The 14,760-nt window shown below is 38.5% G+C and overlaps 1 protein-coding gene across 2 annotated transcripts in view; it reads left to right on the forward strand.

Annotated features, from left to right (window-relative positions):
* The window catches only part of LOC114025952 (FERM domain-containing protein 3), a 335,752-nt gene that overhangs the window by 153,449 nt on the left and 167,543 nt on the right, over positions 1-14,760 (forward strand). The window contains exon 2 of one of the 2 annotated variants that reach the window (XM_027839493.1): positions 10,534-10,638. In XM_027839493.1, the coding sequence (XP_027695294.1) occupies positions 10,534-10,638 (105 nt within the window). Of the gene's footprint in view, positions 1-10,533; positions 10,639-14,760 lie in introns of those variants that run through there. The other variant, XM_027839494.1, reaches the window with a different exon arrangement.

Here is a 14,760-nt window from a genome sequence, read left to right on the forward strand (position 1 = left end):
CAAACTTGCTTTTCAAAAAAAATTTTGAGAGCTGCATTTCAACATAATTGCTTTTATTTGTAGTCCTACGTATTTTATTTTATGTATTCAAAAATATCTTGAGGGGTCTATAAACTTTCTCAGACTGCAGAAGTGGTCCAGATACAAAAACACTGAAGGGACAAATGAATTGCTTGTGCTCACAGAATTAGAAGCACAATTTGAACTCAGGGCTCAATGAATAGATAGAGCACTGGGCCTGGAGTTAGGGAGACCTGAGTTCAAATTTAGCCTCAGACCGTAGGCAAGTCACTTAGCCTCTGTCTGTTTCAGTTTCTCCATCTGTAAAATGGGGCTCAGAACAGCACCTATCTTCCAGGGTTATTGTGAGGATCAGTGAAATAATATTTGCAAAGTGCTTAGCACTGTTCCTGGCATATACATTTGTTTCCTCGCTTCCTGATCCCAAGGCTACTATCCATCATGCCACACTAACTCAATAGCATGAGCCCGACCTAAAGGGTCTCTCACTGAAGGAAAGTTGCCAAAAATTAAGGCAACAGGGCATGCTACCGGATAACAACTTTGTTTTCTGAGTTTTGTTGCTTCCAGAATCTTCACTTACTCCAATTCAGTGAAAAACCCTTTAGGTTGGAACATGGGATGGAATATTAAAAATACATCACCTTTTTTTCATTCTGTTACAACTAACTCTCTGCCCTGTTAGTTGTATCTCTGTAATAGCTCATGGAGGATATTGTTTTTTACCCTGTAAACAAAAGCCAGCTAATCTGGTGAGTGATTCTGACTTTGCCCATGGACAGCTCCTCTCCGTCGGTTTAATCTCCCCTCATCTTCCTGCCGGGATAGAATACTGTGTGTCAGACTGGTTTTGGAAACAGCTGGACAACCTACAGAAAATTCTTGACAGGTGGAGGGGGGCTGTGAAGGGCTTTGTACTTAATTGGCTGGTTTTGCTGAGTGCTTGGGCTCTTCCCAAGTCATCTCGTATGCTGTTTCAGTCTCCATTATTAGGCTCCCAGATGCATTTGGTATTCCTTATTATGTGACCACAGACTGTCTCCCTCCCTGCTCTGCAGCAACTGATTGGCAGCTCCTAATTGAAGGCTGCTTTCCTTCTCTTGGAATTGAAAACATTTTAAATACATCTTAAATTGTTTCAGACCATGATTAGATAGATGAGTCTGGCTAGAACATGGTCAGAGACCAAACATGCAGTATTCTCAAAGATGAAAAAGAAGTTCAGGATCTTTACTGGAATATTCAGAGTATATATGTAAGGACTGAAAAATAGACCACAAGACTTTCTTTTTGAGTTAACGTTTATAAGGAGGCCCCAGACTTCATCTTTTGTTAGTATGCCTTTTCAAGGGCACATCTGTGGGCTGTATTAATTGCCTCTACTGCAGATAAAACTATAAAACATGCTAGCCAATCTAATTTTTTTTAACCTTCGTTGTCTTCTCTCCTCCCTTTCTTTCTCTAATTTCCTCCTAATTCCTTCCTTATGACACTTAGGATTTAAGTACCTTTTGCGTGCCCAGCATTGCACACAGACTTCTTTCTATATGACATGAACCCTCTTTTTTAGGAGTTTATATTGTAACATACACAAAATTTGCCAATCCAACCCAACAAACATTTATTCAGGACATCTTTTGGGCAAGGCCCTGTAATAGGAACTAGAGATAGAAAGAGAAGGAGAAGGGGAAGGGAAAGGGAAAGAGGAGGAGGAGGAGGAGGAAGAAGAAGGAAGAAGAAACTGGTCATTCCCCTTGTCTCATATTCTTTCTACTAGACCAACAGCAAATTAACTGAAATGGCAATGAGAAAAATGGTGCAGCAACCTCTTCTTAGTATAAGTAGAATTCTTGAAGACTTAATCGTTTTTTTGTCTCCCAGTTTTGCTCTACTCAGCATATTTGTTGGAAGAGTGGATGAGCACTGATTGAGTAGAAGTACCAGGTTGGTGGCAGTATAAAACAGTCGTTTTCACAGTTTACAGCCGTTAGAATATAAGTTCTTTTTGAGTTGAGATTGTTTTGTTCATTGTATTTTTTCCCCAGAGGCTAGTATGTAGTAGAGGCTTAATAAATGTTTGTTGTGATTCTAGAGTAATGATGATGAAACATCTTCCCACTTTCTGACAAAGAGGTGATGGACTTAGGGTGCTAATTGAGACATATTTCATTTAAACATGGCCACTGTGAGAATTCCTTTTGTTCAACTATGTGTGTTTGTAACAAAGCTTTGTTTTTCTTTCTTTCTTAAGACTGGAAGGGAGGGGGAAGAGAGAAAAGGTGGATTTTCATCGATTGAAAAAAATAGAAGTTAATTAGAATACTTGCTGGTGTTTGATCCAGGGCAAGATAAAGGGAAATGCCAATCTTGCACCTTCATAGCACTTAATCCCTCAACATATGTGTTGGCTACTGAGAAATCTTTCGCCTGGTACTTCTAAGAATCCTTCATTATTTCCCTCACATTCAAATCAGTTCCTTGAGCATATTTATATACATTACATATTATCCCAATGTATCCATTTTTGAGTACAGAATTATTAGAATCAGTGTCCATTTCAACTTACTTTTCATATGCTCAGTATTTTCCTACTTTTGGGTATAGGAGCATAGATTTAGAGCTGTAAGAAGCTTTAGGAATCATCTTTTCCAATTCATTTGTTTTATATGAAAGTGAGGCTCAGAAAGTTTAGCAGATTTGTGCAAACTCTGTCACCCTTCGACAATGTTGGCAACTTACTAGCCTTAATCGCTGACTAGCCATTGCCTTAAAAGGCTAACGTCTCCCACTGCATCCTGGGCCATTGCCGGTTGTTTTGAGCTATATCTTGCCACTGTACTCCAGTGACTGGAGGAGAGAGTGAGTCTGATGACTGTGCATAGCTCACATCACTTAAATCCAATTCACTTGTAAGTCAAGACAACACCCTCCTATTGTCATTGGTCCTCTCTGAGAATGAAGGACAAACAACAACATCTGGAATGGAAGAGAGATGATGGTGCTTTTATGAGATACAAGTCTAGTCCAAAGTTTAATGCTAAATCAAAATGGTTTGATTTTTCAGTTAGAAAAAGTTTTTGAGGAAGCGAGTAAACTTAGCAACAGACTAGAAAGATAGGGAATTTTCATTGAGGGGTATTGAGGAACCATTTCATGAAAAGATGGCTGGATTTTGTAGGCACTTTGCATAAGACCCTCTAAACCATCCAAAAGGTATCAGTTGTTAACAAAGTGCTCCCCTTTCTTAGCTTCTAACACGACCATAGGACTTTCACCAAGATAAAATGAACACCTTTACATATATGTCGGTCTTAATGAAGTTGGAGATTCCAAGGTGCAATATAAGGAAGGGGAGAACACCACAAGACAGAACACAGCACAAGGGTAGTTGAGAGAGAGAAAATATTAAGGGGAAATACCCTAAGAAGGGCAGTTGGATCACTGGAAATAAGTCAAGTTCTTTTAGGTGCCAAGTGGAGGAGAGTACTCAAACGGGTAAAATCCAGTGGGTTTTCATAGGATTTTTATTTGGGTTACTCAGGACCAGGCATTGTGGGGAGGGAAAAGGGAGCCTGGACAGAAGATCACAGAGACTGGTGCTGACTAATGCTGGTGCAGGGAGAAAGATGGAGAGTAATGCTTGTGGAATTAACTGTTTCTTGATAGTCAAACTCCCCACTGGTGGGAAAAGGAGTTTCCTGCAGATCTCACTTGGATAGGATGACTTCTGAGGTCCTTACGACTTCACTTGTTACTATTTTAAACCAAAACATTTTGGAAGTTGAGCTGAAGATGCCTAAATAAGTGTCTTTTATGCTCAAGGGAGATGAAGCACTCTGTGACTTTCTCATTTTAATGTTCATGTGGGCTTGACTGTGTTTAATATTTTAATTTGAATATACCTGCTGGAGAAGTAGAAAATAGAGATAAGGCATCTTTGAAACTGCAAAAAGCATTAATAACTCCTCAAATGCAATAAAACTTTAATTATCTGGTGACTAGCCTTCCTAAAATCTTAAGAAGTAGAAAGAGAGAGAGAGAGAGAGAGAGAAGTGGATTATTTAATTTATTGTATGTAATTATATCCACAGGGACCTAGCAGGCTGGCTGGCATATAGTAGTTGCTTAATAAATGCTTATTAACTGATAGCTGAGAAAAGTTGAAGACCTGATGTTCTGTGATTGGTTGTTTCCTGGAATAAGAGAAAATAGAAACAGAAAATAGATACTATGATTGCCTGGTGATGTTTACGTGGTCCACTGAGGCAGTTCTTAAACTTTTTGGTTTTGGAACCTCTTTTTATTCTTTTTAATTCTTAAAAATTATTGAAGACCCTAATGAACTTTTGGGTTTTGTGGGTTAGAGGCAACAAAATGGTGGCAAGGTTAGAGGGCTGGATTTGGAATCAGGAAGATCTGACTTCAAATCCAGCCTCGGACACTTTCTCACTGTGATCCTGGGCAAGTCACTTTTTCTCTCTTTGTCTCAATTTCCTCAATGGTAAAATGAGGATAACTGTACAGGTTTGTTGTAAGGATCAAATGAGATAATGTTTGTAAAGTTCTTATTAGCACAGTGCCAAGCACAGAGTAGATACTATATAAATGCTTTTTTTTTTTTTTTGCTTTTATCTATTGATATTTACCTTGTTAGAAATTTAAACACCTTAGTATTATTGTGAAATAGCTTTGACCTTGTGCACCCCCTGAAATGGTCTCAGGAACTCAGGGGTCTCTGGATCACATTTTTAAAACTGCTGGTCTACTTCTTTTTGGTAGGAAAGCTGAGAAGAGTGGGAAAAATGATAGAATAACAGTAGAGGAAAGAGTGGCGGAAATTAGAAATAGAGACAGCTGCAGGATTGATTATAGATAGTGACAGAGTTGGGAGGTAACAAACATTGAGAGAGTGGAGGAGACCTAGTCCTCATGGGATGGAAGAGAGAACAGCTTTGTATTGGGGGATGGAGTGAGATTGGGATATCATATAACTATTTAAATCTACATATACCTTGTTTACCCTTGAAGACAAAGTCTTAAGATACTTGTTCTTTGTATACCTAATTGATTCCATTTGACAAAACTTTAAATATGTAGGGAAATGCACCATTGTTAGGTGCTAGGAATACTTATACAGGGTGTCCCAATAGTCTTAGTATATTTTTTTTGGTTATTAATGCTTAAAATTGCACTAAGATTTTTTGAACACTCTGTATACTTACAAATCACAGTTCTCCTGTATGTGAGTATACCCTCTATCAATGCAGATCACAGCACATTTGTTTGTATCTTTTTGGTCAGTTGTATTCTTGTCAATTTCCTTCTATAAATCCTTATTGGAGAATTACCAATGCATTGAAAATCTTCTTTGTCTTTAGACAGATACCATTGTATTACTAAGACTGTTTATCTGTTACCCTTCCTTCTTACTTATGTATGTGACTGACATACCTCCTTTTCCAGTCACACATTTTCTGGATAATAACTTTTATGACCATAAGGAGCCCAAGTCATTGTTAGGAATAATGTTACATTCTATTTACATCCACTATATATATTTAATGACCATTGGATCATCTGTGGTCCTGGTTTTTTGAAGTTTTTGCTGTGTTCTTCCATGTTGCCCAGCCTTATAACATTTCCAGAGTATTTTAATTTTAGTATGCTTCATGAAAAAATATGGACTTTGGTGTCAGAAAGCAGCTTTTGATTATTAAAAGCATTGTTTAATTTTCCGCATGCAACCCAGTCTCAGCTCGTTCTTTCAATTTCTCTTCTCTTTTCAGTTCTGGGCCCTGATTTTAGTTCATCTGCTGTGCATATCTAGGTTCATAGTTTGTATGTTATGCATATGTAGTGATGGAGTCACTCAATGGGCTTTCCATTCAACAGCATGTCATAGTCAGGATATGGGCATTTTTCTTCCATTTTGTTTTTCCTGTGTGAATTGTCAGACCTCTCTTTTGATTGAATGGTTGTGGGTTTTCTTAAGGAGGCTCTATAATATGCTAAAACTTGATGACATTAAACTGTTTTTATATGCAGATAAGAAACATCTGGAAGCACTCATGTGAAAAATTAAGATTAGGAGCCATGTGATATCTGGCATCATTCTACTTATCTGTGTGTACCTTGGGCCCTCTAGTGACTAGCTGCTCTCACTATGGCACAAACATAGGTTGAGGGAGTTGTGAATCATGATGGGATTGCATTTAGGGTTAGAGCTGGAAGAAAACTTAAAGGCCACTTAGTCCAGTTCCCTTATTTTATAGCTGAGGAAACTGAGCCCAGAGAGGTTAAGGGACTTGCTCAAAGTCACACAGGAATTAAGCAGAACAGGAATTCAAACCCATGTCTTCTGACTTCAGATCCAGGTTTTTTCCATTATAATATGAGTAACTTCAGTGACAGTGTAATCACTACTTCAGGAAATAACTTATTCTATTTTCTGATAGTTCTGACTACTGAGAAATTCCTTGACTGAACCCAAATCTGCCTCCTTTTTGTATATTCCCTGGTTTTACTATATTGAGTCACATAGATAAACCTGATTCCTCTTCCATATGGTGATCCTTTAAATATTTGAAGACAGTTCTCTCCACCCATTCTTCCTCAATTCTTTCCTTCTGCCGGATAAATATCCCTAGGTCTCTAGCTTCTGCAGTCATTTGTTTCAAATCTGGTTCTATGTCCATCAAATCTGGTTACCTTTGCCCTTCAGAATCCTATTAGATGGAAAGCATTTGCTTTTTCCTCAGTGTCAGAATTGAGCTCAATATTAAATGACAACATGGCAAATGACAAATAGCCTAAGAGTTGTATATTGGTTTTTGCAATAACTTAAAGAAATAACAATAATTAACATTTATATAGTATCTTAAGGTTTGCAAAGTGTTATAAAAAGATTATTTCATTTGATCCTCACAATAACCCTGGGAGATAGGGGCTATTATTATCCCTCTTTTACTGATGTGGAAACTGAGGCAGATAGAGGTTAAGTGACTTGCCTGGGGTCATATAGGGAGGTATCTGAGGCCAAGGTTTGAACTCAGGACTTTCTGACTCCAGATCCAGGGGCTACAGCCAATCAATGGCAAAAATTGGAACAGAGCATGGATTTCTCTCTTGATTTTGTGCAGTGGTATCAACTCAGATTCTGTCCAGTGTATAGAAGACAGAAAGAGAATAGAATAGTAGGAATAAAGGTGCCAGAAGAGCTAGAAAAGTACTGAGAAAAAGTGGCAAACAGTGATGTAGTTCCTGAAAGAGAAAGCATCAACTGTGTGCTCAGTATTGGAAAGGACTGACAGTCTGGAGGTCTCTCTGGGCCCCAGGAGGAATGTTTGGCAAATAGGAATTTTCCCATTTACATGAGATAAGGTAGAGTTTTTGTATTGTTCCAGTATGAGAAAAGTAAACCCTGCTACCACAGGTGGAAATATACCTGGTTTGTGTTTGTGTGGGGACATCCCATCAATCAATCAATAAACATTTATTCAGGGCCTACTATGTGCCAGGCATTATACTAAGTGCTGGGGATGCATAAAGAGGCAAAAGACATTCTCTGCCTTCAAGGAGCTTATATACTTAGCCATGTTTTCAGCCACACTCAGACAGCCCCAGTGACAGTCACCTTTGCTTTACTTCAAAGGATGGCTATTGGTCAAAAGAAAGCCCGCAGGGAGCTGCCCTTACTCACACTTTCTTTGTGTGGAGGAAATGTTGTGCAGAATTTAAGTCTGCTCCGTCTCTTGCTATTTTAACTTTTTAAATTCACCCACATCTTTTCAGCATGGCAGGTTTAGTGCCGTGTAGTGACTGTTAAAAAAGAGAGCTTTGTTGTCATGTTTTCCAGCCCACAGTTGCCCCCAGAACCTGTTAATTCTCTAATGAACTCAAATGCTATGCTTGGTGATTTGAATGTACAGGAAGCTGACTGAGATGAATAGATTACAGAGTAAATCTATAAAAGCTAGTAAATCCATTGATTATTCTTTTGGTCTCTGGATTTAGCTGTTGTCAAATGCTGATGTCACTTAAACCTCCAGGATATAATTTTTTAAAAAAGCATTGATGGGAATTGAAATTTAAAAATCCGTTTTAGTTTAGTTTAGTTTAGTTTTTTTTTTTTAGTCTCTCCTAAGTAAAACTAATTACCTGGCATTTTCCTGGGAGGAGAGTAAACTATAGCCTAATTAAATGTCTCAATGTGAGATTTTTGGAGAAAACTAGAGCTTTACACAGACAAGGATGTTGGTTTCTTCCCTAGCATGTACTAATTCCCTACCCTTTGAGCAGTGTTAGAAGCCTGTTGTATTACTAGGTTCTAGGCATGGGCTGGGAGTGAAATCTTTTATGCCTGAGATTTAGTATCATCACACAAGAAAATGGTAACCACTCCAGGATTCTTCCCATGCCCGAACAGTCACATACTATTTTAGGATTTGACCTGAGATGGAAGGCATCTGGAGATTGGAAAATGAGGTAGAAAGTGATGTGAGTGAAAACTAAAGATACTGAAGGTTAGCCCTGTACTATGGAAAGAGGGAGCAAATTCATTTCTTCTTCTTCCTATGTTGTATGTCCCATTGCTCCCAGTACCACGAACTCTATTTAGTATTACTTGGGCTATAAATTTAGGTTATCTAGGTTAAATGAGCTCTAGTTTAGTCATTTTGGTCATGTCCGACTCTTCAGGACCTCATTTGGAGCTTTCTTGGCAAAGATTCTGGAGTACTTTGCCATTTCTTTTTAAAGAAATTTCATTTTAAAGATGAGGAACTGAGGCAAAAAGTATTAAGTGACTTACCCAGGGTCACACAGCTAGTACGTATTCAAGACCAGATTTGAACTCACAAAGATGAGTCTTCCTGACTCCAGGCCTGGCATTCTATCCTCTGAGTCACCTAGCTGCGCCTGAAGTATATTTGTTGTTGAGTTGTGTTCAGTTTTTTGCAACCTGATTTGGAGTTTTCTTGGCAAAGATATTGTAGTGATTTGCCATTTCCTTCTTCAGCTCATTTTACAGATGAGGAAACTGAGGCAAATAGGGTTAGGTGACTTGCCCAGGGTCACACAGCTAGTAAGTGTCTGAGGACAAATTTGAATTCAGGAAGATGAGTCTTCCTGACTCCAGGCCTGGCACTCTATCCACTGCATCACCTAGCCACCCCCTTAAAGAGCTAGGAGTCACTAACTATAATCCTTCCATGGAGACACAGAGAACTACCAGCCCTTACCATATTATTTTGCTGCTATTATATGGTCAGACCTCCAGCTATGGCCTTCGAACTCATGATACACTTTAAGGACCGATTGGCCTTGTCATCTATACCACTTGTAGAACCCTTAGGACTTATAGGCCTTTCCATTTGCCTTGAAGCCAAAGTGTCCTGAAATGTGTTGTCTCCATTAATTATAATGTCAGCTCCTTTAGCTAGGGTGGGTCTTGACTTTTCTATTAGTGCCCTTAGTGTGTAACACAATGCTCAGCACACAGTAAGCACTTAATAGATACTTTTGCTTTGTTCAAATTGTTTAAATAGTGGTTCACTTTTTATTTATTTATTTATTTTTTCAGCCAAAGACAGGGTTTATTAAAGATCCGCCATATTAGCCAGACGTTTAAGGAATCTGAGCACTTGTGAGCTATTGGCTAGATTGTAAAAGTCTGAGCAGTGACTTGGTTATAAGAATCAGAGCCTAGTGGTTCACTTTTAGAAGTACCCACCATGTGCCTTTGCACAGGTTATTAAGCATGTCTGGAATGTATTCCCTCCTCATCTTCCCTCTTAATATTTCTAGCTTCCTTCTGGGTCTGTGTCATGTGCTACTAACTCTCATGGGAAAACTTTTCAGTCCCCAAGTTGTTCTTAATTTTCTCCTTCCTCAAATAATTACGCATATACTCATTCACCCATTTGCATGTTGTATTTCTCTCCTTCCCAGACATAAGAAAATATAAAGTTCTTGAAGGCAGGCCCTGATTTTCATTTCATTTTTGCACCCTTGTGTCTAGCATTGAGTGAAAAAAACTTATTAAAAGTCTTGCTGATTGGATTGCATTGGCACTTTGTAGTCTAGAAATAATTTTATTAGCATTTTTTCAGTTAAAAAAAAAACTGAGTCTAAAAAAAGTTAAAAATGACTTGCCCACAGACACATAGCTATTAAGTATCAGGGCCAGAATTTGAAATTAGGTATTTTGATTCCATATCTAGTAACATTCTGTCCTTTACAACATGCCTAGATTTTTGTAGACTGGCCAAGGAATCACCATTTACACCATAGACCTTTGTAGCTCAGAACATATTTTCCCAATAGAAATAGACCTACAAATGAAATTTGGGAACACAATTGCTTTATAAATTGGTGGTGGCTTGCGTAACACTAGCATACTCATTTATACCCTAGTGGATTAAAGACAGAATTGCACCAGGGAGAATAGAAATCCAATGATCTCCAAGGGGTTGTTGTTGTCAGCCCGTTGACATAAGTGTGTTTTCTTTGCAGAGGGAGACCAAAGGTCAGTTTCTCATAGACCACATCTGCAACTATTACAGTTTGCTGGAGAAGGATTATTTTGGCATTCGCTATGTGGACCCTGAGAAGCAACGGGTAGGTAAATACCTTATCTGAATAGGTTTTCCCATAAAGTAACTTAGGCCCCAAACTGTAATGCACTACTATTTTTCTCAAAATTTCCGAGATAATGATTAAATTCTTTCAAAAATTTTTGGAAAATATCTCATTTCCTACAGATGGCAGCTGGCAGCCTGATTGTTCCTCTTTGGGTGCAGTGAGCCCCGATAGCCATGGACAAAAGCCAGTATTTTTTGGTGGTTTTCCTTTGTTCTTCCTTATGATAATAGGGAAAATCCACAAACTTATCAAACATTTATTAAACACCCATTAAATTCCAGGCCTTGAGGAGAGAATGTTCCTTGTTTCTGAGAAAGGAGCTATTTTATTTGCTGATACTGGTTTTGATGTATTTTTGTTGTATGTTGCTTAGCATTTGTCCACACCAAAATGTTAAATAGAAAAGTATCCGTGGGCTCCCTGCACCACCCCAAAGAAGGAAGAAGGTCAGGTAATAGGTTTAGTTACTATAAAAACAAAACAATAGAAAGCCAGCCTCAAATCCAGGAAGGCCTGAGTTCAAGTTTTGCCTCCAACACAATGGCAGTGTGATCCTGGTGTGATCACTTAACCTCTTCGTGCTCCAGTAGAGTGATGTCCAGCACGCTGCCCATGTAGGCCCCCAATACTCCTAAGTGCTACCCGAACTAGATTAAAATGTAATTGGGAAATATTTAACAAAATAAGTAAAAGTAGAATCAAAGATAGATAATGTGAATATGTGGTTTTCTAAGTCAATATGTGGCCCATTGGAAATTCATATTCATGGTTCCTTGGTTCCTGAATTTGACATGACTACTCTAGGCTTGACTTTAAGACATTAAGGCATCAGAGAAGGTGCCAACTTGGCATTGGTACAAGTAGGATCCTCAGAAGTTTCTTAAACTGATGAAGTCACAGGTCTAGTCATTCTCTTCTACTTTAAAAGCCAACATAAAAAAATCTACTTCTAGGGGATCAAAGAGTGAATCAAGGAACAGTTATCAAGTATGTACTATGTGCCAGGTACTGTGCTGGTTTCTGGAGGGATACAGAAACAAAAAGGATAGAATGGTATAGTGGCTGCTATGTAGAGAATAGAACTGATGAGGCTGCCTACCCCACCCTGTGTGTATGGTGAAGGGCTAAGGGCTTGCTTGGAATGATTCTTTGCATTTAAAAAATGTATTAACCAGCGTGTACATAGACAGATGTGTTTCGTTTCCCTTATCCTTGACAATTGGAAGATTTCATCTAGACAGGCAGTAGAACCTTTAGACTGATTTGTATGTTGGTTTGTTATCCTTTGTGAAACTTTGCTGTCCATTGGTAGTGGGTTCCAGTGTCCCTCTACACCAGGGGTTCTTATCCTAGGGCCTGTGAACTTAAAAACAATTCATAATTATATTTCAACATAATTGTTTTCCTTTGTTATCGTTTAGTTGTTTTCAATTGTGTTTGACTCTCCGTGACCCCTTTTGGGGTTTTCTTGGCAAAGATACTAGAGTGGTTTGCCATTTCCTTTTCCAGCTTGTTTTACAGATGAAGAAAGTGAGGCAAACAGGGTTAAGTGACTTGCCTAGGGTCACATGGCTAGTAGGTATCTGAGGCCAGATTTGAACTCAGGTCTTTCTGACTCCAGGCCTGGTATTCTATCCATTGTGCTGCTTAGCTGCTCGTGGTCTCCTTTTTAACTATATGTATTTTATTTTATGTATTTATTCTGAGAAGGGGGTGGGACACAGACTTCACCAGACTGCCAAAGGAATCACTGATGTACAAACATTAATAACCCCTGCTCTATATTATACCAGGAATTGATTATGTAAGGGAGAATCTCAGTGCCTAAAACTTTTTAGACAACAGCTGGAATATTGTGTAATGTCTTGTAATGTTTCAGTGAAAATGGTGAGTTTGGCTTATTCGTAGAGAATTTACTGTAGTTGTTAGTAAATGACAAAACTGAATGAAATCCATGTATGGCTGTTGTATGAGGAAATGGGGAAGTTAGAAACAATCATAGCATTTTTTTCAAAGCTATTTTTTGGAATTTATCCCCTCTAATGTAAGATTTTGGGAGCTTAGATTTAAAGCCAAAAAGAGACTTTTGGGGTAATTGGGTCCAAAACTTCCTTCTTTTACAGATGGGGAAACTGAGGCCCAGATAGGACAAATGGCTTTACAAGGGGCTCACAGCTAGTGTGTGAGGCAGAATTTTCCTGACTCCAAGGCGTGTCCTATCTTCAAACACTCTTCTGCCTGTAGACTGGGGAATCTCAGCCCTTTTTGTGTCCTGGTCCTCTTTGAAGCATATGAAACCCTTCTCAGAATAAGGTTTTTAAATGCATAAAGTAAAATACATAAGGTTACAAAGGAAACCAATTATGTTGAAATTTAGTTATCAAATTATTTTTTTAAAAAGGACAAGTTCGAAGACCCTAGGTTAAGAGCCCTTAGTCTAGAAGAGGTTAGGAATGGAGAGATACGGAGAGAGAGGATGAGATGGGGAGGAGGGGAAGGTAGGGAGAAGAAGAGGGAAAACAAGGGAGCATGAGAGTTGGGAAAGAGAGAGAGAAGGAGGGAGGGAGAGGGAGAGACAAAGAGAGAGAGAATGTGTGTGAGAGAGAGAGAGTGAGAGAGAGAGAGAGTGAGAGAGAGATGGAGAGAGAGAGAGAGAACAAACACATTCATCCTCAGGACCACACAGAGGAAAAATGAGAAGTTTATTTTGAGCAGTGGTTCCCATCAAGTTCCTGTTTTCTAGATGTTTTTCCCCAGCTTCTCTGGTTTACTTTATTGTAACAGAAATGATGCATCATTTTAGTAGAAGGCTAATCAATAGTGAAAAATGAAAAGCCAAATGAGTTATAGAAACCTTACCTTTCCTTTAAAGCAGTGCAGGCGGGGTTGGCTTGACTCATATCTCTTTGAGGCTGTGATTTACGGTAAAACCTTGCCATGTATTAAATATTTAGCACTATTACATTTGGAACACCATATGTTTAGCAAGATGCCTCATGCCCCATATGCTCCTGAAGTGAAGAGGTTTGTCAGTAAAAGGACTCAATATTTCCATTTTTCTTTTTCTTTTATTTACTCAGTTTTTGTTGCAGAAAGGGCCAGATTGAATGCCAATTGGTAAATATAGCCTTTAATTTATAGAAATTAATAAATATAGTTTATTCTGCAGTACTAATTAGATTTTATCTATGTGATTTGATTGGTCTTGTGAACATCTTCATGAATTGGGAAGGTGTTGTCATCTTCTTCTTTTCCATCCACCCCCATTCATACAGAATGTCAGAAATAGAGATGTGCAGTCATGGACCCAGAGTCATACAGCATATCTAAGATCAAAACTTGGCTTCTGCCTCTCAAGTATAGTGTTCTTTCTATCATTTTATTTCTATTTGGAGGGAACCATTTTTAAAAGTCCTTGGTTGGATGTTATAATTCTGGTTTCTTTGAGAGTTGCTTAAGTCTTAGTCATCTCAGGACCAGAAATGATGAATTTTTGGTTCCTCGTCCAGCAAAAGATTTGGGTCAATGTATTTTCCTTTGATTCCACCAATCTTAAAGTGTCAATTTTGCCTTTGTATATGACTTGGGAAGGACATCTTAATCAGTAGTATCATTCCTGCTTGTGAAGGAAGCTCAATTAGAAATAGCCTTAGAGGAATTAGGTCTGAAAGAGCCTTAAGAAAATCCTTAAGGAATCATTTCATGTAACCCTCTTGTTTTATGAAGGGAGAAACTGAGACCCAGAGAGGACAAATGACTAAGCTCATGTAATCTTGAGAATTCATAACTCTCGTGCAATAACTTTCTTTGTTCTTGTGATAATATTGGGTATAGAAGAGTCAAGAGAGTAGTAGCAGAGTTCCTATTTAATTAACTATACAAGTATTTTAAATATTATTGATAGACATTATTAACAAGAAGGCCTGGGTTCAAGTCCCACTTCTGACCCATGTTAATGACTGTGGGCAAGCTACTTAATCCTTCAGTTGTCCAGGTGATTCACTAAGCTTGTAAGTTGCAGAAAATGTTCTAACTTGCTTTGGAGGAACTTTCCTTACCTGGGAGTTCCCTATACTGCTGAAATCATGGATCCAGTCT

This window comes from Vombatus ursinus, unplaced genomic scaffold, assembly GCF_900497805.2.
Source record: "Vombatus ursinus unplaced genomic scaffold, bare-nosed wombat genome assembly UNPS02014832.1, whole genome shotgun sequence".
NCBI lineage: Eukaryota > Metazoa > Chordata > Mammalia > Diprotodontia > Vombatidae > Vombatus > Vombatus ursinus.